Genomic DNA, 23955 nt, shown 5'->3' with positions numbered 1-23955 from the left:
ATGGCCCTTCCTGCCACTCCCGTAGTGAGCGAGTGTACTAGTAAATTAAAATGTCTGTCGGTGGAGTCGGCCGTCGTAATGACATAGACGTAATGACAGTAATGACATAACGGACACAAAACTGCCGCTACTTTAATATATAGATGATGATGTATTTTAACTTGCAGTATGTTTACAGTCACTATGAAGGGGTTCATGTTACGATTATATTTACTATAATATTAACGTTACGTTATCATTATTTTGAAAATGCTATTGCTATCAAAAAACCGAGGCAAATTCCTTACTTCCCCAATGATTAATATTAGTGCCGAACACCGCTTATATCATTGATTCATGAACCATACACCGCTTCAATCCATCAACTTTCCATTCATGACAATGGGATTAAAGTGTTATGGTTATATTTTTTATATTATTATTATTATTACAAAAATGATACGACTGAAACAATAAACTACTGTATTAATAAACCTGGGCTCAATTTGTCCAAAGATGAGGCATAATGCCTAAGGCCTATACGTACCGTTTTGTTGGAAGAGCCGTAACGTCGATGCTTTCGACATTTGATTTTAACATTCGGTTTGTTTGTGTTTCACACTGAATGAAAACTGTGAAGGTAGAGCATGGCGATTGTGATATATGACAGTTTTGACAATATGTTTGGCATGAATGGCATACAAATCAAAATGGCAGTGTGTGGAGAGAGTCAGCCGCCTCACGCCATAATGACATCAGACGAAATCACATCACACTGTCTTGTGACCAGATCCTCAGCTCTGATTGGAACATGTTTGAGGGGACCTACATACATACATACATACATACATACATACATACATACATACAGATGGACAAACACTGTTCTAGACAGCTTTACCCTAAGGGCTATGCCGTAAAAAAAAATCCTGTTTTTTGCCATCTTTCAGGAACGCATCTCCTATTTACAACACTATTCTTGGAGGAAAATATGTTTCGCAACATGCCGATTCACAATACGCTCGGATTTTCAGGAATGCACGCAGAGTGTATAAATATACAGTGTCCTCAATAAGTATTGGAACAGTAAAGTCAAATTAGTCTCCTTCAGCAAGTGAAATGCTTGCTCCATTGGATTTAAATCAGGAGCTCGACTTGGCCCGTCTAAAACCTTCCACTTTGTTCCCCTGATGAATTCCTTGGTTGTGTTGGCAGTGTGTTTTGGGGCATTCTCTTGTTGCATGGTGAAGCATCACACAATGAGTTTTGAGGAATTTTCTTGTACATACCATGTCCGACATAGACAATGTTTCTGTACATTTCCAAATTCATTCTGCTGCTGCCATAATTAATTACATCATCAACAAAGATGAGTGCGTGAGCCAGTTCCAGAGGCAGCCATGGAAGCATAAACCATGACACTACCTCCACCATGTTTCACAGATGAGATAGTGTGCTTTGGATAATATGCAGTTCCTTCTTTTCTCCACACTTTCACCTTTCCATCGCTGTAGTAAAGGTTTACTGTGGTCTAATCTGTCCATAAAACTTTGTTCCAGAACTAACTGGCTCATCTCTTTACTTCTTGGCAAATTCTAATCTGGCCTTTCTATCCTCGGTGCTGATAAGAGGTTTGCATCTTGCTGTGTAGCCTTTGTAATTCTGTCAGTCTTCTGCGAACGGTAGATTGTGACACTTTCATCCCTGCACTTTGGAGGATGTTGGTGATGTCACTGACAGTTGTTTCAGGGTTTTCTTAACAGCGCATGATTTTTGTCATCAACTGCCGTCGTTTTCTTTGGCCAACCTGGCCGTTGACAAGGGTCTATTGATAAGTGCACTAGTGGTTTAGTTCTTTTGTTAAGATATTCCAAATTGTTGTATTTGCTATGCCCAGTTTTTGTGCTGTGGTTCTCATTGAATTTTTCTGTTCTTTCAGTTTCCAAATTGCTTGTTTTTCTTTCATAGACAGTCCTCTGGTCTTCATGTTGATTTATGCCGACAGACGCCAAAGGCAGACCCCCCCGACCCGAGGCAAAAGCAAAGGCTAAAACCAAGACTAGACATTCACAGCTCTTTTATGTGTGAACAATCAATGCAACAAGAAACACCTGTCAGTCATTTGTTCCAATACTTGTGCATACCTAAAATGGAGGGGGGGGGGGGGGTGAACATAAAAGTGCTACTGTTCTGTAATGGTAAAACAAATATGCATAGAAATACCAAAAAATAATAGCTGACCTTCAGTACTCTTGCCTTTTTGATCATCTTTTGATCTCAAATCCAAATTTCTTGAGTAATTGTAATAAGAAAAGGGTGTGTGTGTTTCTGTCCATCTCCTCCATAACTCCAAAAACATGGAACCAAGCAGCCCTAAACTTTGCATGCAAACTTATCAAACTCCAAGGGAGTGGACCTTATTGGGTGTGTTTGGGTGTGTTAAAACACCCTTTTTGAAGATGATTAACGATATGCTCATAACAAAAAACCATTTAAAAAAGCCTTACCAAAATGGCGATCCACCATCTTGGTCAGCCCACGGTCACATCACTGGATTCTTAAGCCACTGTTTGCCCATCCACACTGGGCACTTTTGCTAGTATAGCAATAACAAGCGTTACGCCTAGGTCCCCCGTCGGTGAAGTGATGCGAGTTGACAGTGGAAGACGCAAGGCGGCCATCTTGGATTTTGACATGGTGACCCAATTTTCAATAGCGTTCTTCCTTATGCGTAGATACACCCACACACCAGATTTAGTTAGTAGTTCGTTTATATTTCAAGATATTTCGCTCACAAGGTTCAGACATATATATGGTGGCGGCCATGTTGGATTTTGACGTGGCGACCCAATTTGCAATAGCGTTCTTCCTTATGCCTAGATACACCCACACACCAGATTAGAAGTTGGTACTTCGCTTCTTTTTCAAGATATTCCGCTCACAAGGTTCAGACATACATGGTGGCAGCCATCTTGGATTTTGACGTGGCGACCCAATTTTCAATAGCGTTCTTCCTTTTGCCTGGTTGCACCCACACACCAAATTAGAATTCGGTCCTTCGCTTACGCACACACGCATGGACGGACGGACGCACACACGGACGGAGGGGAAAACCATCGTCCCCCTTTCGCTCCGCGGTGCGACGGGGGACAATAACAAATTTGACTTCACAGTTCCAATACTTATGGAGGGCACTGTGTGTATAATTGTAATAGCCATCAAATCTTGGATAACCATTGTAGTCAGGTTCACCATGTTTTTTTCGTTCAAATTTTTTGGAGATTAGCAAAACTATACATTTTTGGAATATTCAGAGCATGGGGAATCCAAAAATTAATGTTGGCATTTGCGTGGACACCTGCATTGCCGCCATAAAATACATAATTTGTGCTATCTCGGCTTCTAGTCAACCGAGAATCTTATTTAAATACTGTAGGCTAATCCTATGTTTTCTGGGTCAAGAAAGCCATTGATGGGATCATTAGACTTCTAATCCTAACACTTGCTTCACTTTTAGGACTTTCCAGATGTTAGTGGTACAAAAAAATATTCCGCTCATATCTTCCGACCTATAAACTTTTCATTGAATATGCCTATTCCATGTTCAATCTGATACTAAAAAGGCTGCTTTCTTGCTTTATAAACCCATACCTATAACTTCAAAGGACTTGCAATATCATGTATTATGTAATATCACAAATATAAAGACAATGGTTTTCAATTACCTTTGTTTGTTGCTTTTCTATAATCCTGAGCACTATTTTGAGGCCTTTATTGGATTCCTTGGCCCAGAAAACATAGGATTAGCATATTTAATTAAGTTTCTAGGTTGACTAGAAGCCGAGATAGCGCAAAATATGTATTTTATGGTGGCCATTTTGAAAATCCAAAATGGCGGCCAGGCAGGTGTTGTGCAAATGCCAACATTGATTTTCGGATTCTCCATGCTCTGACGATTCCAAAAATGTACAGGTTTGCTAATCTCCCAAAATTTTGAACGAAATTATATTTGTTAACATAGTGAACCTGACTATTGCGTGGACCAGCGTAAATTATTAAATATACTCAATTACCTTACAAGGTGAAGAAACGGCAACTCGTGGCTTGTCAAGATAGTGCGAGGTCAATAAAAAAAAAAAGAAGAAGGATTTGAGCAAAGAATACTACTTTGCTACAAATTTAGGAAAATACATCTCAAAGATGGTTCATCTTAAGGAGACTGTGCAGCATCTAAATTCTAAAATATACTTGGAACACAGATCAAACGCCTAAAAATAACAGAAGAATATTGAGCAGCAAAATCAAATATAGTCCATCAAAACCAACATGGCCTATCTAAAACAGAATCCACAAACAGATCAATTTGCAGGGTGTTGGTGGAACCTTAAAAGCTGCACCATACCTGTGTGAGTGTCATTCCACTGCGGATGAAGCGGCTAGCAGAGGCAGCTGCAGGCGAAAGACTCACGAGTTCTTCCTCTGTCAATTCCACTCCTATAACCAACAGAACCAATAAAATGCTGGTACCTAACTAGTGGTAACTGTGCTAGTAAGTACACCGACAGCAGTCCCAACCATTCATATCTGACAATCATTATTGGGAATCCATGACGAGGCAGCAGCTAAATGTCTGTTACTCTCACACCACAGACAGGTCCATGGCTTGCTTGTATTTTTTGTTTTTGAATGTCATACCTCTTCTAATGTTAAACTTATTCTGCTCTCACTCTCGCTCTCTCTCTCTCTCTCTCTGACCCTTCCGAGTTCCTTCAATAATAAATGCACATGTTCTTCCAATAACCCACACATGTGCAATAAAAAAAAATCAAACAAAAATCCAGGTTTACGGCACACCTCCGCTCTTTTGTTAAACTTTTCACCCGTTTGTGGAACCACTTTCCTGAGTTGGTCAATCTCACGTTCTTCTGTGAGCACAAATTTCACCTAAATAAATATACAGTATTACTGCCATCTCGCATCCCCAAACTCATTCAACCAAAGGGAGAAGGCTACCTCTGCGGGTAGCCGAGGCAAGCAAGCGGTTACTGTGGGCAATCTCCGTCTGGACAGCGGTTAACTGGCTCTTTAGTTCATCGATCTCCAGCTTGCTCTTCTCCTCCACCTCCAACAGTTTTCCTTCAGCCTCACTTTGAGCTGGTGGAAAATTGCCAACAGTATCACAGGATGAGAGATGAGAACATGTTTCAAAACTCAGGCATTGTTGAAAAGTTTGTGAAATTTTGCTTTTGAACATTTTATATTTTACTTAAGCCGGTCACACCTTGACGTTTTAGCCAGCGTATGAAAAATTTGGCGAATACGCTGGCACACGTCGAATACGTTATGGGTAAGTTTTGTATACGTTAAGAGCACGCTGGCATACGTCGTAGTACGCCGAGCACAAAATTTGTCGACGTATGCCAGCGTATGACTCACACGTTCCGCATACGCTGGCCATAAGTTGCAGGCACGTTAGGCGATCATTGACACACGTCGACACACGTTCAGGTAATTCATGTTTACATAGCATATATTATACAGTATACAATGCAATTCAACTTTTAGCCTATGCTTATAAACATTATATGATTTACCTTAAATGTTATATGTATCATTATATTACTTTTTATTGTACAGCGCATTAGAATATGTTTTTATTATAGGTGCACTTTATAAGTAAATAAAATCAAATTCAAATTCCAGGTACCCAGGACTACAGAACCAGCAGCTTGACCGGGCAGAGAATGAGAACCGCGACCTTGTTCCAGGAGCATGGTGAGAGGGACATCACTTGGAGGATACACAGACAGCTACTGGCCCCAACACTGCCTCCAAGGACGGAAAGAAACAGAGGAATCTCCTCAAGCACTGGGTTAACTCCCCAGCTGGCGCAGTTCCGTGGCAAGATAGGATGATTTAGATATTTGTATTACTGCATTGTTCAGGCAATAAAGTAAGATTCCTCTTGAAATGAACATCGTATAAAAAGCTTTTTTTCAATTATGCACTTTGCAATATACATGTACAATTCAACAAATAAAAAAAATGTTCTCGTTACTTTGTAATACGTTTGTATTGACTGCACATTATATTATTATACCTTTTTCAAAGTGTATGAATAAACATATATATTTATATGGACCCAAAGGGAGTCAGTGATTCGAATTCGAAGATTCGAAGTTTTCTTCGGCATGACGGTGATGTTGACACTTCGATGTCGAGTGCGGTTATGATTTGAATCGTCGAGCGGAAGCCTTTTAATAGGCGACGCCACGTGATCGTCGGCGATACGCTGCCGCACGCTATGCATAAGTTAGACTATCTTTGGGCATAGGTTGTGACCGCCGACAACACGCTAAGCATTCGTTGGTATAAGTTATCTATAAGTTATCGAAACGTTCTGTGTACGTTACTAATACGTTATGCATACGTCCAACTCATTATGAATACGCTATTATACGCCCAAAACTGAAAAAAAACAGATAGTTCAGCGAACGCCAGCGTTTTAGATAAATTTTGATACGTCGGCATACGCTGGCTAAATCGTCAAGGTGTGACAGGGGCTTTACATACAAGTTTTTAACTTTAGTGTCAACAATGATGGCCAATAATGACAGTACTTTTGCAGCAAATTCAAAGTTTCCAGCAATTCAAGAAAGGAAATAACAATGATGATAAATAAATGTTTAATAAATAGCACCGCAAAGCGGGCGTAACCCCTCAGCCCATGCATGGTGAAAGGAAGCCGTGGCGGCCATATTGAAAATCGCAGCGCGCCCATTTTCGAAAGGAACCTTCCTCTACTCAACCCCAACACACACTGCAAAAATGGATTTAATCAGACAAGCCGTTCTCCTTGAAATTTATGGAAACCAATTTCAAGATGGCTGCCGCGGTAGCCATATTGAAAATTGCAGCGTGCCCATTTTCGAAAAGAACCTTCCTCTACTCAACCCCAACACACACTGCAAACATGGATTTAATCGGACAAGCCGTTCTCCTTGAAATCGACGGAAACCAATTTCAAGATGGCTCACGTGGTGACCATATTGAAAATCGCAGCATGCCCATTTTCGAAAGAAACCTTCCTCTACTCAACCCCAACACACTGCAAGCATGGATTTAATCGGACAAGCCGTTCTGCTTGAAATTGACGGAAACCAAAAGTTGGACGCCCGGACGACATCCGTGATGACAATATCCTTTAGCCCATTGGGCTGAGGGGTGAAAAGGGGAAGCGGAGGGGAGAGGATGTCATCAACAGCTTCTTCTTCAATGTCTACAATTATTCCCATGTTCTTGTGGGGTTGGCCAGGGGAGGTTTTTGGCCCAAGCCTTTCACGAACCGGCTGGTCAGGCCTGACGGTCGACTAAATAGTTAGGGCAGGAAATTTGGAATTTGGCCAGGGTGCCGGTGATAACTCACCTATGATTCGCGAAGGACACCGTGGAGTTTTTGACGTCCACCAACTACGAGTAATACTGGCAGATGGGACGCCTAGTTTAACGTCCATCTGAGGGACGAAGATTGATGATGAATTACCATGAATTGAATAACACTGATGTGTTCCGTGTCAGTGAATCATGTGAATTAGAGTATTTGAGCAACCATGCCTGTGAAACACCAGTATGACAGTTTTATAGCTGGGTCGGTATTATAGCCCAGGACAGACAGCCTAGAGGCGAGTGTGCGTACCTCGAGGCCATCCTGTTCGCCCAGTTGGCATCAACAGTTAAAAGCCAGAAAACACAAATACAGAAACGTCTCACACCTGAAAGGAAAGCATTTTTCTCAAGTGCACCTGTTGAATTTATGATTGTTAACAATATCAAGGGAGTTGGTAGTGAAAGTACAAGTAACACTGATTAACAAGGAACTTTTTTGAATCAATAGCAGGAAATCAAAACAAGCTATAAATAGCTGCCCAAGCAATTATAATGTATCCTGATGGTTTACATTTGGCGCATGATTTTTGACAATTTTGTCTCAAAAAAAAAAGCTCAATTTGGTGAACGACTTAAAATGATGTCAAGAGAATCAAAGGACTACACGATGCATACGCCAAATAAAAACCATCAGGACACCTTCCTCACCTTTTCCAGCCACTCTTAGCACAGTGTGAAGCTCTTCAACACCACGCATCAACTCTGTAGATTTCTGTTCTGCATCATCAGCTGCAGACTAAGGAAAGGTCAAAGTGAGAGCCTCAGAATCAAACTTGAGGTTAAGGGAGAATTAATAACAACAGCGACAACAACAAGATGGGCCACCTATGCCGAGCTACTTTATAATTGCGGGCAGTTATGACCGGGATCCAATCTGCCCCACTTTAATACAACCCCGCTTTCATCGCACACACGACACATAAAAAGGACATCCTTTTTATAAAACTGCATTCAGTGTTGGATTTTAAATATTGAAAAAAAATATGAAGTCTCAGGGTCTTTTGGGTCCTCGGAGTAGTCGTGGTATTTTGAGTCCTTGGGGACTTTTGGGTCCCCAGGGGACTTTTGGGTCTGATAGTTCCTTGGGGATTTTTTTTTTTTTTTTTTTGTATACTCAGTCGAGGCTCATGTAAGAGCTAACACATGTAACAAAAAAAACAAGTACAAAAAGTTTTAATTAAAACAAAAGCCGCATCGATGTTACACAATGCCTACATGCAGCTGTGCCTATAACGTCGATGTTATAGGCACAGGACATTCCTATTGATTCGATTACTTGATGTTATTTTTGTGCAAAGTGAAAATATATCTCGGCAATTTCCCGTGTGTGGCGACGAATTTTGAATATATCTCGGCATTTTCCCGTCTCTTATTTCGGGCGGTGTATGACTGACCATGCCGCGATTTAAACAAAATATATATATCTCGGCATTTTCCCGTCTCTTATTTCGGGCGGTGTATGACTGACCATGCCACGATTTAAAAAAAAAATTATCTCAATGGACTTGAAGTTACAGGCCTTTGAGAATTCATTTCGTTCTATAAAGGGCAACTTTCATCGGATTTTCTTCCCGTTTTTTTTCAACCGAGTAAAACTATGTTAGCGACTGTGAAAAATGAAATGATATATCGAATTTGATTTGAAATAAAACTGTGTGAGAGAGGAAGACACCACGGGCCTACAAAACAGGCCTCAAAGCTATGCGAGTTAATAAAATGGTGGATATTTGTTTATATGAAGGCTCTCCCAGAATGGGTGGAGCTTTGAGGTTTTGTCTTCTCTGCAAGAAGAAGAAGAAGAAGAACAACAACAACAGCAGAGGGCACTCTATGAGCAGCGTCTGCGCCACGGCTAAAAAGACATAAAATGTCATAGCCCCCACCATGGTTTTAATAATTTTGCTGTACAGAGTTAAAGGCTGTCAGTCGGCCATTTTTGGTCGGATGACAAAACAAAATCTTCTGCATATGTATACTCATTTATATACTCATGTATTGCCTTTGTGCTAAGTTTGAAGAAAATCGGACCATGCATGTCCAATAAATGGTTAGGGACACTGTTAAGTAACAAAATGGCTGCCAGTCGGCCATCCCAACACAAGTGCGAAAAGTGGTTTTGCAACACGAACACAAGTGGGGAAAGTGGCTTTGCAATACTCGCACAAGTGCATAAAGTGGTTTTGCATTGTAAACACAAGTGCGGAAAGTGGTTCTGCAACACTAACACAACTGTGAGAAGTGGTTTTCAACACCAACACAAGTGTGGAAAGTGGTCAGCCGGCCATCTTGCATCTGTTCTTGAAAAATAATGACGTGCATATGCATGCCATCATTCATCATCTTTGTGCCAACATCGAATAACATTGGTAAATGCATGTCGGAGAAATGGTTGAGGACATGTTCAACATTAGTTGTTTTTTTTACAACTAAAATGGCCGCCAGTCGCGGCCATCTTTGATAGCATTGTGAAACAAAATGATGTGCACATGTACACCATCATGTATTGTCTTTGTGCTAAGTATGAACAAAATCGGTCCATACATCTCCAAGATATGGTTGCGGACATACGGACGAGACAAAATCCACAAGTCCCCATTTCAGACCAAGTCCAACGGCGGCTAATAATAATATTCAAGACAATAGGGTATCACAGCCTGAAAGGCATATGGTACCCTAATAATAATAAAAACCAAACCGATTTTAATTGGTCTCCCAGCCTGCAAGCTTTGGGACCCATATTAATAAAAACATAACAGAACATGGAAACGTTCAGTAAAGGAAAGGATAGGAGGGTTTGAAAAGGGATGTTCACCTTGTAAAGAGCCATAAGTTTGGCTTGAGCAGCAAGTTCCTTGCGGAACTGTTCCTCCGTGCTTGCTTGTACATCTCGTTGCTGGGATCAGAAGGTTATCATTAAAACTATGCATATACCCTACACATCAAAAATAATCATTTGAACAACACTTCATGACATTTCGATTCACATTCAGTGGCCTAAGGTGAATAGGTTGAAGAGTTTGTGGCAGCCATGACAACACCAACCTCCTTGAGTTTCTGCAGAGCATCTTCAAGCCTTTTGCATTGCTCTTCGTGTTGCTCCTTTAACGTTTTCATGGTTTCTTCCACGTTTTCTTTCTACACATGCAAAATTGGTTTGAACATACCATGAACCAATGTTCGAGTACGCGACAGTACTCAAATGGCAGATCAAAAACAAAAAGGTGTACCTCTTGTGTGAGCGAATCCAGCTTCCCTCGGAGATCCAAGCCCTGCTGCGCATGTTCTCGTCGCAGCTTTGCCAGGTCATCACTCGTGCGTTGGAACTCCTTATCGAGCCAAGACCGTTGGTTCTCCAGAAGGTTATTCTCGCGTTCCAGCCTTTGCTCGCGCAGCTGCACCAGAAGTTCAAGCACATTTTCAACAACCCGTTCCGTGTGTAGAACACAGTTTTCTCAGACGTTTTTCGGCCTTCAAGTTTGTACAGATTTCAAAATTAAATTATACAACTACCCAACATCATCAACACCAACCAGCAGCAATTAGTCGACTCGGTCGAAAGTGACAATATTAATTTGAACCAAGATAATTTAAAATAATTAACAAATAAAAGCTTTCAATTAATTTCACAGCAGCGTCTATTTTATTCCAGTGACTGCCTCAATCACCCTTTTCGCTACCTTGGTTGTAAGTTCAGAGCCTTGAAGTTCATCCAACCGGCCCTGCAACTGCCCCCGCGCTACCAACGATGCCGACAGCTTTTCGCTCAGCAACTTCCACTCACCTGAAAAATGAACACAGACATACACACTCCAAATTTATACCCTTCTGATCGAGCTGCGTTGTTTAAAGATTTCAAATGCTTCAAATTCTACTTTCTTCTTCACCATTCAATTGTTCCGCATCCCTCTCCCGCTTCTCCAATGCTGTGATCAAATCCCGCTTTTCTTTCTCCAGTTCAACCACAGTTTGCTCCAGTTTCCCCTGGGAAGAACAGGATACACCATGCCATATCAGGATGGATGAGGACAGAGCAGGGAATACAACAACACATCATTTTAAGGCCATTTTCCCTGCGAGAGCGGGGGCTAGCCTTGCGGTCCCCATGACAATCTTCTCCATTTTGCCCTATTTTCTGCATCTTTCCTTGTTAACCCCCTTGCCCGCATTTCTTCTTCCACCATCTTTAGCCAAGTCTTTCTCGGTCTTCCCCATCCTCTACTTCCTTCTACATTCAATTCCATCACTCTTCTCAATCAGTCACTTTCATCCTTCCTCAACACATGACCAAACCATCTCAACCTGTTCCTCTTCACAGCATCAATCACAGGCTCTATTCCCATCATCTTTTGCAATTCATCATTTGTCTTCCTCTCTCTCTCTCTCTCAACGATACTCCGCACATCCACCGAACCATTCGCATTTCCACCCTTTCCAGCCTTCGTTGCTGCTCTACGTTCATTACCCATGTCTCGCTCCCATAAATCATAACACTTCTCACACATGCAGCATACACCTTTCCCTTCAGCTTCAACGACACTCCTCCTCATCAGCACGCCACTCAGTTCCCGAAACTTCTTCCATGCACGTCACTCGAGCAACCGTTGCCGAGTCTGATCCACCTTCTCCATTCAGCATGCCTCCGAGGTAGCAAAATGTTTTCACACCTTCCAGCTTCACGCCGTCTCCAAGATCCAACTCAACATTTCCTCCATCTGCAGCTCCCTCTGTGCACACCTTACATTTGAATGTAGCTGCCACACTGGTTAATGACCGTCTCAGACCACTGCATTTTTGATGAACCCACTCAGCGCACATTGTACATTGAATGGAGTTCACTCCGACACCCTTCCTGGACACAGCACATGGCCACTTCCCAGTTCTTTCCACCTCACCACATGCTTTACCACTTGCCATCACCTTTGTCTTTCCGATATTCACCTTCAGACCTTTTGTCTCCATACATTCCTTCCACTTGTTCATCTTTTCCTTCAGTCCATCCATACTTTCCACAATCAACACCAGATCATCTGCATACAACAACTCCCACGGTAAACCCTCCTTTACGTTCTGAGCAAGCACCTCCATCACAGCTACAAATAGTAGTGGACTTAGTACCGACCCCTGATGCACTCCCACCTTCACCTCAAACTCACCACTGTTCCCGTCCTTCATCCTTACAGCTGTGCGCGCTCTTTTGTACATTGCCATCACTACTCTGATCAACCATTCCTCCACTCCTAACTTCCTCAATGCCCATGTCACTACTTCACGTGGAACCCTATTGAATGCTTTCTCCAGATCACCAAACCCAAGAAACAACTTCTTCCTCTTCTCCATGTACTTCTCCTGCAACTGCCTCACAATAAAGAGCGCGTCTGTCGTTCCTCTTCCTGGCATAAATCCAAACTGCATTTCGTCGATCTTCACCTTCTTCTTTATCCTCCTCTCTAACACCCTTTCCAATACCTTCATTCCATGCTCCAATAACTTTATCACTCGGTACGAGCCACACTCCAGAGGGTCACCTTTCCCCTTGTATAAAGGGACGAGGGTACTCAGTTCCCAATCCACTGGTATGCGGCCTTCTTTCACCACCAGATTACAGATCTCTGCCATTCTCTTCACACCCCAACTTCCTGCTGCCTTCAACATATCTCCCACAACTCGCGTTGGCCCTCCTGCTTTTCTACTCTTCATTGCTTTTATCGCTTCCTCAACTTCCTTCTCAGTTATCTTCTCTGCCGGTCCTAAAACTGGGTTACTCTCTATGTTGCCATCCCATTCATTCTCTGTATTCAACAGCATTTCCATATATCTTTTCCATCTTCCTTTAATTCCATCTCGGTCCACAACGATTGGTCCCTCTTCATCCTTCAAGCAACTCATCCCCATCACATCACACCTCTTTCGCTATCTGCTTTGCAATCCTGAATACAGCTCTCTGACCCTCTTCCGAATCCAAGCGTTCTCCAAACATTTTCCTGCATGCCTCCTGCGCCTTTGCTACCTCTTTCTTTGCAGCCTTCTTGGCTGCCTTATAACTTTCATGCTCTGCTTTTTCTGCTCCCGTACCCTTCGCCTTCTGCCACTCCTTGAACTTCTTCCTCTTCTCGTCAATCCTCTTTCCAACTTCATCATCCCACCACCATGTTTCCGAGTGCCTCGGTGGTCCTTTTGTCCATCCACATACCTCACCAACGGCTCCCAACAGACTATCCTTCATTGACATCCAACCACTTTCAAGCTCAACCACATCATCCTCAACCCTACTCAGCCTCTCTTTTAATGCCTCCCTTACTGTCACCTCTTTCAACCTCCACACCTTCATTCTCGGTTGGTACTTCACCCGCCGAGCTCTCCTCGCACCTTCCACCCTTATGTCGCAGACAACCAAGTGGTGCTGTGAAACAGCCTCCTCCCCCGGGATCACCTTTGTGTCCCGGAGGTGCCCTCTATCTCGCCTACGCACCATCAGGTAGTCAACGGTTGTCGTCAACCCACCTGACGTGTATGTAACAAGCTTATTATCCTCTTTCTGGAACTGAGTATTACAAATCAACAAATCAGCTCCATCAGCAAACTCCAAAATCCTTTCACCTCCTCCATTTCTCACACCATATCCATAACCCCCATGAACTCCCTCAAAACCATCCATACTCCTTCCCACATGTCCATTTAGGTCTCCTCCTACCACAACAACTTCCTCATCTTTCACGTTTTCCATCAGCTTCTCTATCGCACACCAGAACTTGTCCTTCTCTTCACCGCTCCGACCAACCTGCGGAGCATATCCTGAGATGACGTTCACAAAGAGCTTTCCAATCATAATTTTCACCATCATCAACCTTTCACTCACTCTCGTCACACTCACCACACTGTCTACAAACTCCTCAGAAAACAGGACACCAACACCATTCACGCCCTCCGGGCACCCTTGCCACAGAAACTTGTATTTCTGTCCCTGGCTACCCTTCACCATTCTCACACCACTTCCCTTCCATCTCCTCTCTTGCACACAACATATGTCCACTCTTCTTCTGATCAATACTTCCACCACTTCTCCTGATCTCCCTGTCATTGTACCTACATTCTTTCCCTACTGTCCTGACAGAGCAGGGAATATCATAGAGAAATAAATGGATGAAGAATGGAGAAGGTTATCAATATAAAAGTGGAATAAGGGAAAATAACCTTCACCTTCATACTTGATGCCAACTTCTCCACCTCTTCCTGAGAATGGCACTTGGATTCCATATCCTGGCACTTCCTGTCTGTATTGATAAATAGCATGAGCCATGTCGGCACAAAAATAATTCCCAAATATCTCACAATGTCACCTAATTCTGATGAATAACTTTCCACACTAAAACACTTCACTCTCAAATATAATAAATAGCACAGCAAAGCGGGCGTAACCACTCAGCCCATGCATGGTGAAAGGAAGCATTGATGATAATTTGTTATTTGAAAAGAAGTTGTATTTTGCAGTAGGATTTTGCAGGATTTTGCAGGTTATTTGAAAGTAGGATTTTGCAGTAAAGAAATTTCATGATAGTGGCGATGTATGGATATAATTATTGAACAGAACGATTCAAAAAGATATAGCAGCTGCATATGGGAGCATATGACAGCATGATTGAATATAGAAGTGGGTTATAAATTTATAGGGAGCAGCCAAAGAAGACCATAGAAAAGGATACCTTTAACTTTGAATTAATGTCAATGAACCATTGAATATTTCTATTGCAGCATGCATCGTGGCCAAATGTTTGTCTGTTCACTAACGTCTTGGCTACATTGTATAAGTCTCTGACCAGACTCCTGGGTTTCAGTACATTTGTCTCTTCACAAACGTCTTGGGTACATTGTATAACTCCTTGACTAGACTCCTGGGGTTTATAACATTTGTCTCTTCACTAACGTGTTGGCTACATCGTATAACTCCCTGGAGTTATAATTTCATCTCCAACTCCACACTTAATTCATGCAACTGATTCTTCTCTGTATAGTCTGCGTCTGTAGTGTCTGGACGAGAGAAACTTACAGGTATCATGGCAATAAGTTTGTTTAATCATGTAGACAAGAAATTGCTTTGTGATCGGAATGTTTCATGAACATCTGTGTATTTTGGGAGCCGGAATATTTGAATAAATGTGGTCAATAGTAGTCTGGTAGTCTGTTGTGTAACCTGTGATGAGTTGGTTGAAGTTAGACTATTTGAGAAATGTGAGGAGCTGGCGACTTTGTGGTGATTGATGTGATATGTCGATGTTGAAGTCTCCAAGTAGAACTGTCGGTGTGTTTTGTAGATTTTCTTTTTCAACGAGTCCTTGAATTGCTCGTTTCAGGGCATTAAGTTGTGTTTGTGGTGCACTATAAATTCCTTTAACATTCAAATTGGAAACTTTCTGGTCTGAAGCATGAGAAATCGTAGTCAATATCACTTCCACACTTTTGTAATTATGCCGCGTTGATGATGTGGTAAAGTTCTTGTGTGGTGTCACATTTACTGCCATGCCGTGTGCAGGTCTTTGGTGCGTAGGACAGCTTTCATCATTTCTGAATGGTAGCTGGAAACTAGGGAGGGCAATGTATTGTGTAGAATCGTTCACTGAAAACCGTGTTTCGCAACAAATGAGTATATTGTTACGGATTAGTCACTTCCATTGTGGTGGTTTGCATCCACTGTAAATATTTCTGATTCCATATACTATTATTGCTTTCAAAAGGTTTATTGTCCATGAGCTGTTTTCCAAAGGTAAAAAAAGTTAATGTTAAAAGAAACAGGAAACCGGATCGGGAACCGGAGGACGAAGAGAAAGAGGGCGGAGTGAATGAGTTGGACAAGAAAGCTGAGTTGCTCCGGGTTCTGAAGCGAACGTTGGCGAGCCAGAGTCACTAGCGAACTTTCGGGTTTCCGGGAAAGGGATTCCTACGACAGAGTTGTCATCGCTGTGACCGGTCAACCTGTGTGTCAGGTTTTGCGATCGATTCAGGAGAAAATCATCGCCGTGCCGTGCGCCACGAGACCGGGTCGTCGGCCATTTTGACTCACGAACGACTTGCGCTTCGCTCGCGGTTTCGTCTCTTTTCGACCATCTCCACCGCATTCAGACGTCGATCTGGGGCGTGTGTGTGACGTGGCTTTTTGAAGGTTAATTCGTCCATACCCAAGGGTGTGATCTCTCAGTCGCCTGGAGGGCGCCTTTGGATTTCCCAGGTGCCTTGAAGGCGCCTTTGTACAGCTTCGGCTGTGTGACTGTATTTGCCATCCGCACAGGATTCTGGTCTTGATTGGACCTCGTTCTGGCGATTGCTGGAGCGAATCAATTTCGTCTCAAAGCCGGGAATAAGAGACATTGGGGAATGTTCGTGTTTCACTCACTTGGAGCACAGTGAGTTAAATATTACAAAAATGATGGTACCATCATAGGACATATTGATTGTACTTTTGAATACTATTATTGTTGTACTGTTATTCTTGTGTGATCTTAATACAATATTTGTTTGCGAGTAACAATTGGGGTGGCTTCTCCCTCGATCTTTGACATACAGAATAACACATCTTTCTGCCGTGATTCCTCTCGGGGCTCGGAGGTACACCGTGACCAGGGGGTCGGGGAGGAGCACGTAACAATATCAGCAGTGGATAGTCTATAGTCAGTAGCAACATCAGGCAGGTGTTGATGTAGCGATTGTGCGTTGACATATATGATAGAGATATGTGAATCAGGACACTTGGCAAATGGTGCATCTTTGGAGGAAGATGATCTGAGGCGGTTCATCTCATGTACAACTGGTTGACTAACAGTTATCTTGTCTGGCACAAAGTTGCGTAGATGAAGTCCTGTAGGTGTTGTCATTCTGCTCAGCGCAACATTGTAAAGATGAGGTTGAGCTCTACCCTTGAAATCTATGTAGGGTTGATCAAGTGTCTCCTTGAGACCTGTGGACAGTTTTTGCCGTAGCTGGGCGAAGGGGAAACTACATTCGTATTACTTGATATTTTCACAAGTTAAATTGGCACGTGACGGCCTTTATTATATTGGTGTCCATGAAGGAAGGATTCCTTTTTTGTGGAGACGTTTGTTGTCGTTTCTGGTCATTTGCCCTACATTTTTGTCATTGAATTCAACCCAAACAGTTCCAGTGGGGTTATTGCCGGAAATTCATAGTTTCTTAATAATACAGGAAGCTTAATTGGTCATGCCGTCTTCAATCCTGACATTGATCGACACATCATACCTCAGATCTGTTGCTAACTGGAGGGTTGTGTATAATTGCATAGTTTTTGTGTATTAATCGGACAAGCCATTCTGCTCGAAATTGATGGAAACCAATTTCAAGAGGGCTGACGTGGGGGCCATATTGAAAATCGCAGCGCGCCCATTTTCGAAAGGAACCTTCCTCTACTCAACCACAACACACACTGCAAAAATGGATTTAATCGGACAAGCCGTTCTCCTTGAAATTGACGGAAACCAAAAGGTGACGGATGCACGGACGACGCCCGTGACAATACCCCTTAGCCCAATTTGGGCTGAGGGGTGAAAAGGAATTGTTTTTTTCTAATCTAATGAAACATTTTGGCCCAAGCGTATAATTTTCGCTATTTAGCAACAAAACACTGGATCAATGATTTATGACAAAACCCTTCAAATTCCCCTTAACCACAGAGGTAGCAAAAGCAAGGAGCCCTTTTCGGTGACTGATCCCTTACAGACAACATATCTGCAATGCATTATTAGCATTAAATGCACAAAGATCAAAGTGCCAAAACAGCAAGTGACAAGCCAGCAAAATCAAATTCCATAGAGGTACTTACATGTCGGAACAAATGCATCATGGAGAAGTGAAACAAAAATTGGTATTTTGATTCAAATTCCCTCAACCTCTCCCATTGCTTGTTGGTACAAGTACAGCACGTTTGCTAAGCAGTCTCTTATCAGGTAAAGCTGAACAAGAACAAACCTTCCACAATTGTCTGTGTCTGATTATATCTTGACAACGGAACATTGTGGGGCCAACAAAATTGCAGGCTATTCACGTCAGCCCTATGGATCGTACGGCTACCAAATGTAACTTGCTGGAGTCATATGGAAGGGAGGGGGGGTGAGGGGGGGTTGGAATCGGGGGCAGGGATCTCTAATGGTGTGTTCGCCAGAAACCTTGTTGGGGACAGTGTAGGCCCCATGTGAAGTAGAATGAGGGGGTGGAGGTGGTGGGGTGAGTTTGTGGGAAAGGGGTAGGGGTTATTTGTGTTTGTTGTCTAGGATGTTTGTTCCCGAATGCTCAGCACTTGTCTTCTGTATTGTCTTGCTGTACAGTTTCACCCTTCCAATAACTTTGAAAAACACTCCCCATGCACAATAACTTTGAAAAAGGCATTATCGGCTCTGACTAGATCACTTGGTTAAGTCAATTAAGTAAGACCAGGAATGACCGCACTGTGGTCACAACCTGCAACAAAATCTGGTAAAGAGCCGATTGGGAAATGCAAATGTAATGCACTCTTAAAAAACCACCGTATGGAGGCCATTTTTCCCCCGCAGAGCGGGGGTTGGCCTTTTTCGGGGACCGTGGTTGTTTTTTTTTTTGGTCCCCTTTTTGAAGCAATGTTTTACGGCCGGATGCCCTTCCTGCCGCCAACCCTTTTTGTCGCCTTTTACGACAAGCAGGGAATTACCAGTGAACTGGTACTCAATTAGCCGACCTCGGAAGGATGACAGGCTGAGTCAACCCCCCTGGCGTTAATTCAGCGATCGACCGGGATTCAAACCCAGGATCCTAAAAGATGAACAGCGCAATTGGGAAACACATTCAATGAACTATTAAATAATATCCATAACGTAACACTTGATTACGCAACGTAATCTAACACTTGATTACCATGCATTATAAGGAGCTCGATTAAACCTTACTATTATTCAACATGCCATCACATTTTTCAGGGTACCTCATCATCGATAACACTCAATACAAACAAAGCCAATGGAAATCTGACGCAACAAACCCGGGCAGTGTATAATCAGCATACACCTACAGGCCCAATTTGTTAGGCCCTTCAGAAAACCAAGATGGCCTCACTCTCCCTGCACTGCCCTTACTCCACGGCACCCCCAGAGTACCTCTGGCTACGGCTTCCCCTCCGCTCCGACCTTTTGTGCATATGTGTGTTGTACCAACCACCAAACAGTGATGACTCCATTTACATCTCGCAGTCTGACAATATGGACCAACTTCCATCCACTCATCCCAACTCTCTCTTCCTCATATGTGGCAACTTCAACTGTCATCATGCCAGCTGGCTGGGTGTGGGTACCTCTCACACCAGCCATAGCACCTCAGCAAAGGACTCCTGCGACTCATTGGGACTAACACAATCTGTCAATTTCCCAACCAGCATCTCAGTCAACAGAGCATCATCTCTTTTGGACTTGGTTATGACAAACTTCCCTGCAAATGTCTGCTGCTCTTCTTCTGCTCAAATCAGTTCTTCTGATAATTTCCTTGTTAAAGTGGACATCTCTCTGGCCATTCTCAGAGAGCCTCCTCAGCGTCGACGAGTCTGGCATTTCACTCAGGCCAACTGGGCTGGTCTTCAAGCAGCCATCAATCATCTGGACTGGTCTCCCATCTCTACCGCCTCTGACATAAACTCATCCTGGGAATTCTTCCAAAGTAAATTGCTCTCTCTCATTGTTACGGATTTATGTGAATTACTATTCAGGTCTTTGCTTATTAATGTGTAGTCGATTAAAGGTTGTTGTGATTAAAGGGTCAGGAGCCCTTCTGGGGAAAAGGAGACCGGAAACGGAAGAAGAAAGACACGAGGTCCGGGAGAAGCGGCGATTCTCTTCTTCTTCCTCGCCCAGCGCCGAGAAGAGCGGTATCGATATTGAGCAGCGGGGAACGCTGCGTTTGAAAGCCCGTCTGGCGAGAGGAGTTACCTGGGCGGGGTAATTACCCATTTACACGTCAAGTCGCCGTGGGTTCGTGCACGGAACCCAGCGTCCGGCACAGTTCGCCTCACTGTCTACAAGGACGCGTACGGGTCGCACCTTGGGCCTCGCGCGCGTTGCAAGCCGCGCTTGGTTTTGCCCCGTTGCTTGGCAAGGAGGTGTGCGCTGCAGCAGCTGTCCCCGGTACGAGACGTGCACGTTTGGAGCACGTCCGCCCGGGGTTCGTTCAACCGCCCGTGTGCGGAGAAGAGAGACATTGTGAGGGGCAGTGACCCAAGTGGTCGTGAGTGGGGACAGGGGGGGACACATATGTAAGATGGCCATCTTCGTAATATTGATTGTGGATTGTTGATGGTTGTTGATTGCTCGGGGAATATATTATTGATTACTCCGGATCCTTGGTGTGGGGTTTCTTATTGACTGAAATTCATATTGATTACGTTACGAAAGCGTATAAATCATAGATCTTTCTGGCGGAGTTCCTCTCATGGTCCGGGGGTCACCGAGACCAGGTAGTCACCGGGAGGACCACGTAACACTCATGCACAGATTTATCCCATATCTTCAGTTGTCATACCCTTCCTCCCATCCATGGTACACTGAATCTTGTGGTGAGGGAGTTGCCCTGAAGATTTGGCGTTATGGAGGATGGGCGGACACGCGCACGCACACGCACTTTTATAATTAGAGATAGAGCGGGTGATGGAGAGGTGGGGGGAGGAGGAGGGCGGCGGTTGTCAGTGGGGAAAAAGACACTTCACAAATTAATTTTTATATTTTCAGGGCTAAGCATTATTTCCGACGCAGCCCAATGATATGACCCGACAAGGTTATCCTTGAATAATTAATTTCATCATCTTATTTTCATATGGTGAACAAGGTTTGTCCTCCAAGCTAATGAGGCAGTTTCATACGTCAAAAACACGAATACTGTACAACATCCTTAATTGTCGGTATCATTAATACCACACCTACCTTCGTACCCCTTTCTTTTTCCTACCTTCCCTTTCCCTTTCCAAACACACCTGAATCCTGCAACTTCTTTTCCAGTTCAGTGCACTCATTTCGTCCCACATCCAATTTCTTCTGGCTCTCTAACAAACGCTGCTCCAGCAAAACAGCACGTTGTTCTGATGGGGAAAGTGCAAATTAATTCAAGATTCTTGATCATCTCAGATTAATACAAATTGGTCAAGCATGACAAATTATATCAGTGATTAACAATTCACGGTTCGCACAACCATGGAAGACCAAATTTCCAGGAGTTTTCCAGGACAAACTTGATGAAATTTTCCTCGACAGAGCAGGCCGATGCCAATGGCATTCCAGCTTTTATTGATATAGATAGAAAGCCATTTAAAAGGAGGAAAGTCTTGGAAATGACATCGTTTGGAAAACACAAAAAAGTTACTGCAAGAAAGTAGAGTATTTGAGTACAAAAAGTATCGAGAAGAAAAATTGGAAAATGAAACGGATTTTAACGACATTTCATAAACCGAAAGCAGCGTCGGCATCAGAGTTATTTCACAGCAGCAAGGTTAATATCAAACCAACTGTTAACCAATACCAAAGCAGACATTAAGGAAGGCAAGAGAAGAAGAGACAGAAGATGAATGACTTTTCCAAGGAAATGATAGCAATAGTCCATGTATGATGTAAGTGCAAGGTTTATCGATAAAGCCTTGTATAGACAGAGAAAACATTTCTGAAGAAAGAGCAACGGACATGACAGCAGAGAAGCTTTTCCAGTTCATGGCTACAACAGCTGTCTTGAAGACCTGGATGGAGTTTTCACAGGTTTTTTTAGGGTAGGTTGATTTGTACATAAAATACAGCAAATATCAGCAAGGATCAAGGTTTTCATCAGCAAACATCAAAATACAGCAAGGATCAAGGTTTTCTCCCGCCTCTGGAACAAACTCCCCCACTCCCTTCAATCCCACTCCTCCCTCCAGGTCTTTAAAACAGCTGTTCACCACCATCTCTTATCTTCCCCCATCGAAAACCTTGATCTTTTCTACCCCCGGTAATTCACCCCAGAGTCCTTGCAGTGTTCATGTTTTATTCCTCTCCCACCTCCCCCCAAATCCTCCCGATGTCCCCCCTGCTCTCAAATGTTGTGTTTGTGTCCTTCCCCCTCTCCCCATCTTGTCTGCCGCTCCCCTTGTTTTTTGTGTTTTGTGTGTCGGTTTGTCTTTTTGTGTGATTAATGTTAGCTCTTTCACGAGCCTCGATCTTGTATACAAAAAAAAAAAAAAAAAAAAAAAAGTCAAAACTTACACAACATGGTTTTCCTTGGTTCTCAGATGCACTTCAATCAATTTTAAGCATCAGACAGGCCTATGTTATACGAAGGGGGCGGGGCGGGGTGCTACAAAAATTTAATTCGCTGCATTCTAGAAATTGGCAGAGATGCCTGGAATCGCGGAGTAGTTAATGCCTGGAATGAATGGTAGTGGTGCAGGTAACAGTGGATATGGTCCAAGTGGAATTGGATAGGTACTTCGAAGCATTGGGGATAGATAGGTACATGGATATTGTCATTGACAGGACTGGAAGGTAGCTTTAAAGGTAGGGTTGTATGTTTATACATGCGTCGTAATTGTTACGTTTGTAAGAGCATTTCATCGAAAGGTATGTTCGGTGTGCGTTTGTTCATTGCTCACCCGACAGGCTCCTTCATCCCAAACCACAAAAAAACCTTTTATTTTAAAAAGAAATTTGGTATCTGTCAGGATTATTGACGAGTTCTGCTCTTTCTTACTTCCCCATTGGTATGTATGATCTACTATCATGTGAAGACAAATACTTATACGCATAGTGCTGTATTTCCCCGCTTACACACTGACACTATCACTATGAGTATGAGTATGACCAGAGAGCATCGTGCTCGTGCTGCTGCTGCTGCTGCTGCTGCCCTCCTCCTCCTTTTCATGTCCATTGGGTGTTGTACAGGTTGTGTGCTGGCAAGCTTGTTGTGCAGGTTGTGAGTAATCATGTGCAGGTTGTGTGCACCATTCCCTTTTTACCACCTCTATTAAATTAATGGATTGTATCGTAATACACATGTACATATAACACCCTAACAATGCCCTGTGTCTTTCCTTTTATAAACATTTATACATTTCCTTTCTCTCGAAGGTCAAGGCGACAATTTAAATGAAGGCCTTTCCCTCCAACAACATTTGAATTTCATACCTTCGTATTGAAAAAATACAAGCCTTTATAAACAATGCGAACTCTTTTGAGGTCAGATTATAAAATAATATCCGATTTTAGACTATTTGTAATTGATATACTTTGTTTGAATTTGAAATGTCGATTGCAAAAATTAATATTGGCGTTTTTGACTTCGAATCTTATTCGTGAAATTTTTCTACTTCACTCTTTCTGTGAGGTAACAAGGCTCTTACCTGCGTTCACCTTCGTGTGCTCCAGCTCAGCCCGAAGAACTTCCACCTCAGAGCGACTCTGGGCGAGTTCATGCGCAGCATCCATCTCCACACGAGCCGCCATGAGGAAACCCGGCAACACTAAGTACTAACTCCTCCCCTCCCTCAACCTTCTT

The 23955-nt window shown here is 43.0% G+C and overlaps 1 protein-coding gene across 4 annotated transcripts in view; it reads right to left on the bottom strand.

Moving 5' to 3' along the window:
• TPR (translocated promoter region, nuclear basket protein) overlaps positions 1–23955 on the bottom strand; it is a 56975-nt gene extending 33020 nt beyond the window's left edge. For all 4 annotated transcript variants that reach the window (XM_068135808.2, XM_068135810.2, XM_068135809.2 and 1 more), the window contains exons 1-11: positions 23801–23955; positions 21413–21517; positions 14623–14696; positions 11310–11406; positions 11103–11206; positions 10653–10817; positions 10468–10560; positions 10238–10318; positions 8074–8161; positions 4993–5133; positions 4382–4473 (exon numbers count right to left, since the gene is read on the bottom strand). In XM_068135808.2, the coding sequence (XP_067991909.2) occupies positions 4382–4473; positions 4993–5133; positions 8074–8161; positions 10238–10318; positions 10468–10560; positions 10653–10817; positions 11103–11206; positions 11310–11406; positions 14623–14696; positions 21413–21517; positions 23801–23903 (1143 nt within the window). In that variant the 5' untranslated portion in view covers positions 23904–23955. The remainder of the gene's footprint in view (positions 1–4381; positions 4474–4992; positions 5134–8073; positions 8162–10237; positions 10319–10467; positions 10561–10652; positions 10818–11102; positions 11207–11309; positions 11407–14622; positions 14697–21412; positions 21518–23800) is intronic.

The sequence above is a fragment of the Myxine glutinosa genome, chromosome 14 (assembly GCF_964187855.1).
Source record: "Myxine glutinosa chromosome 14, kmMyxGlut1.1, whole genome shotgun sequence".
Classification (NCBI taxonomy): Eukaryota; Metazoa; Chordata; class Myxini; order Myxiniformes; family Myxinidae; genus Myxine; species Myxine glutinosa.
This window is presented reverse-complemented; position numbering and strand designations above follow the sequence as displayed.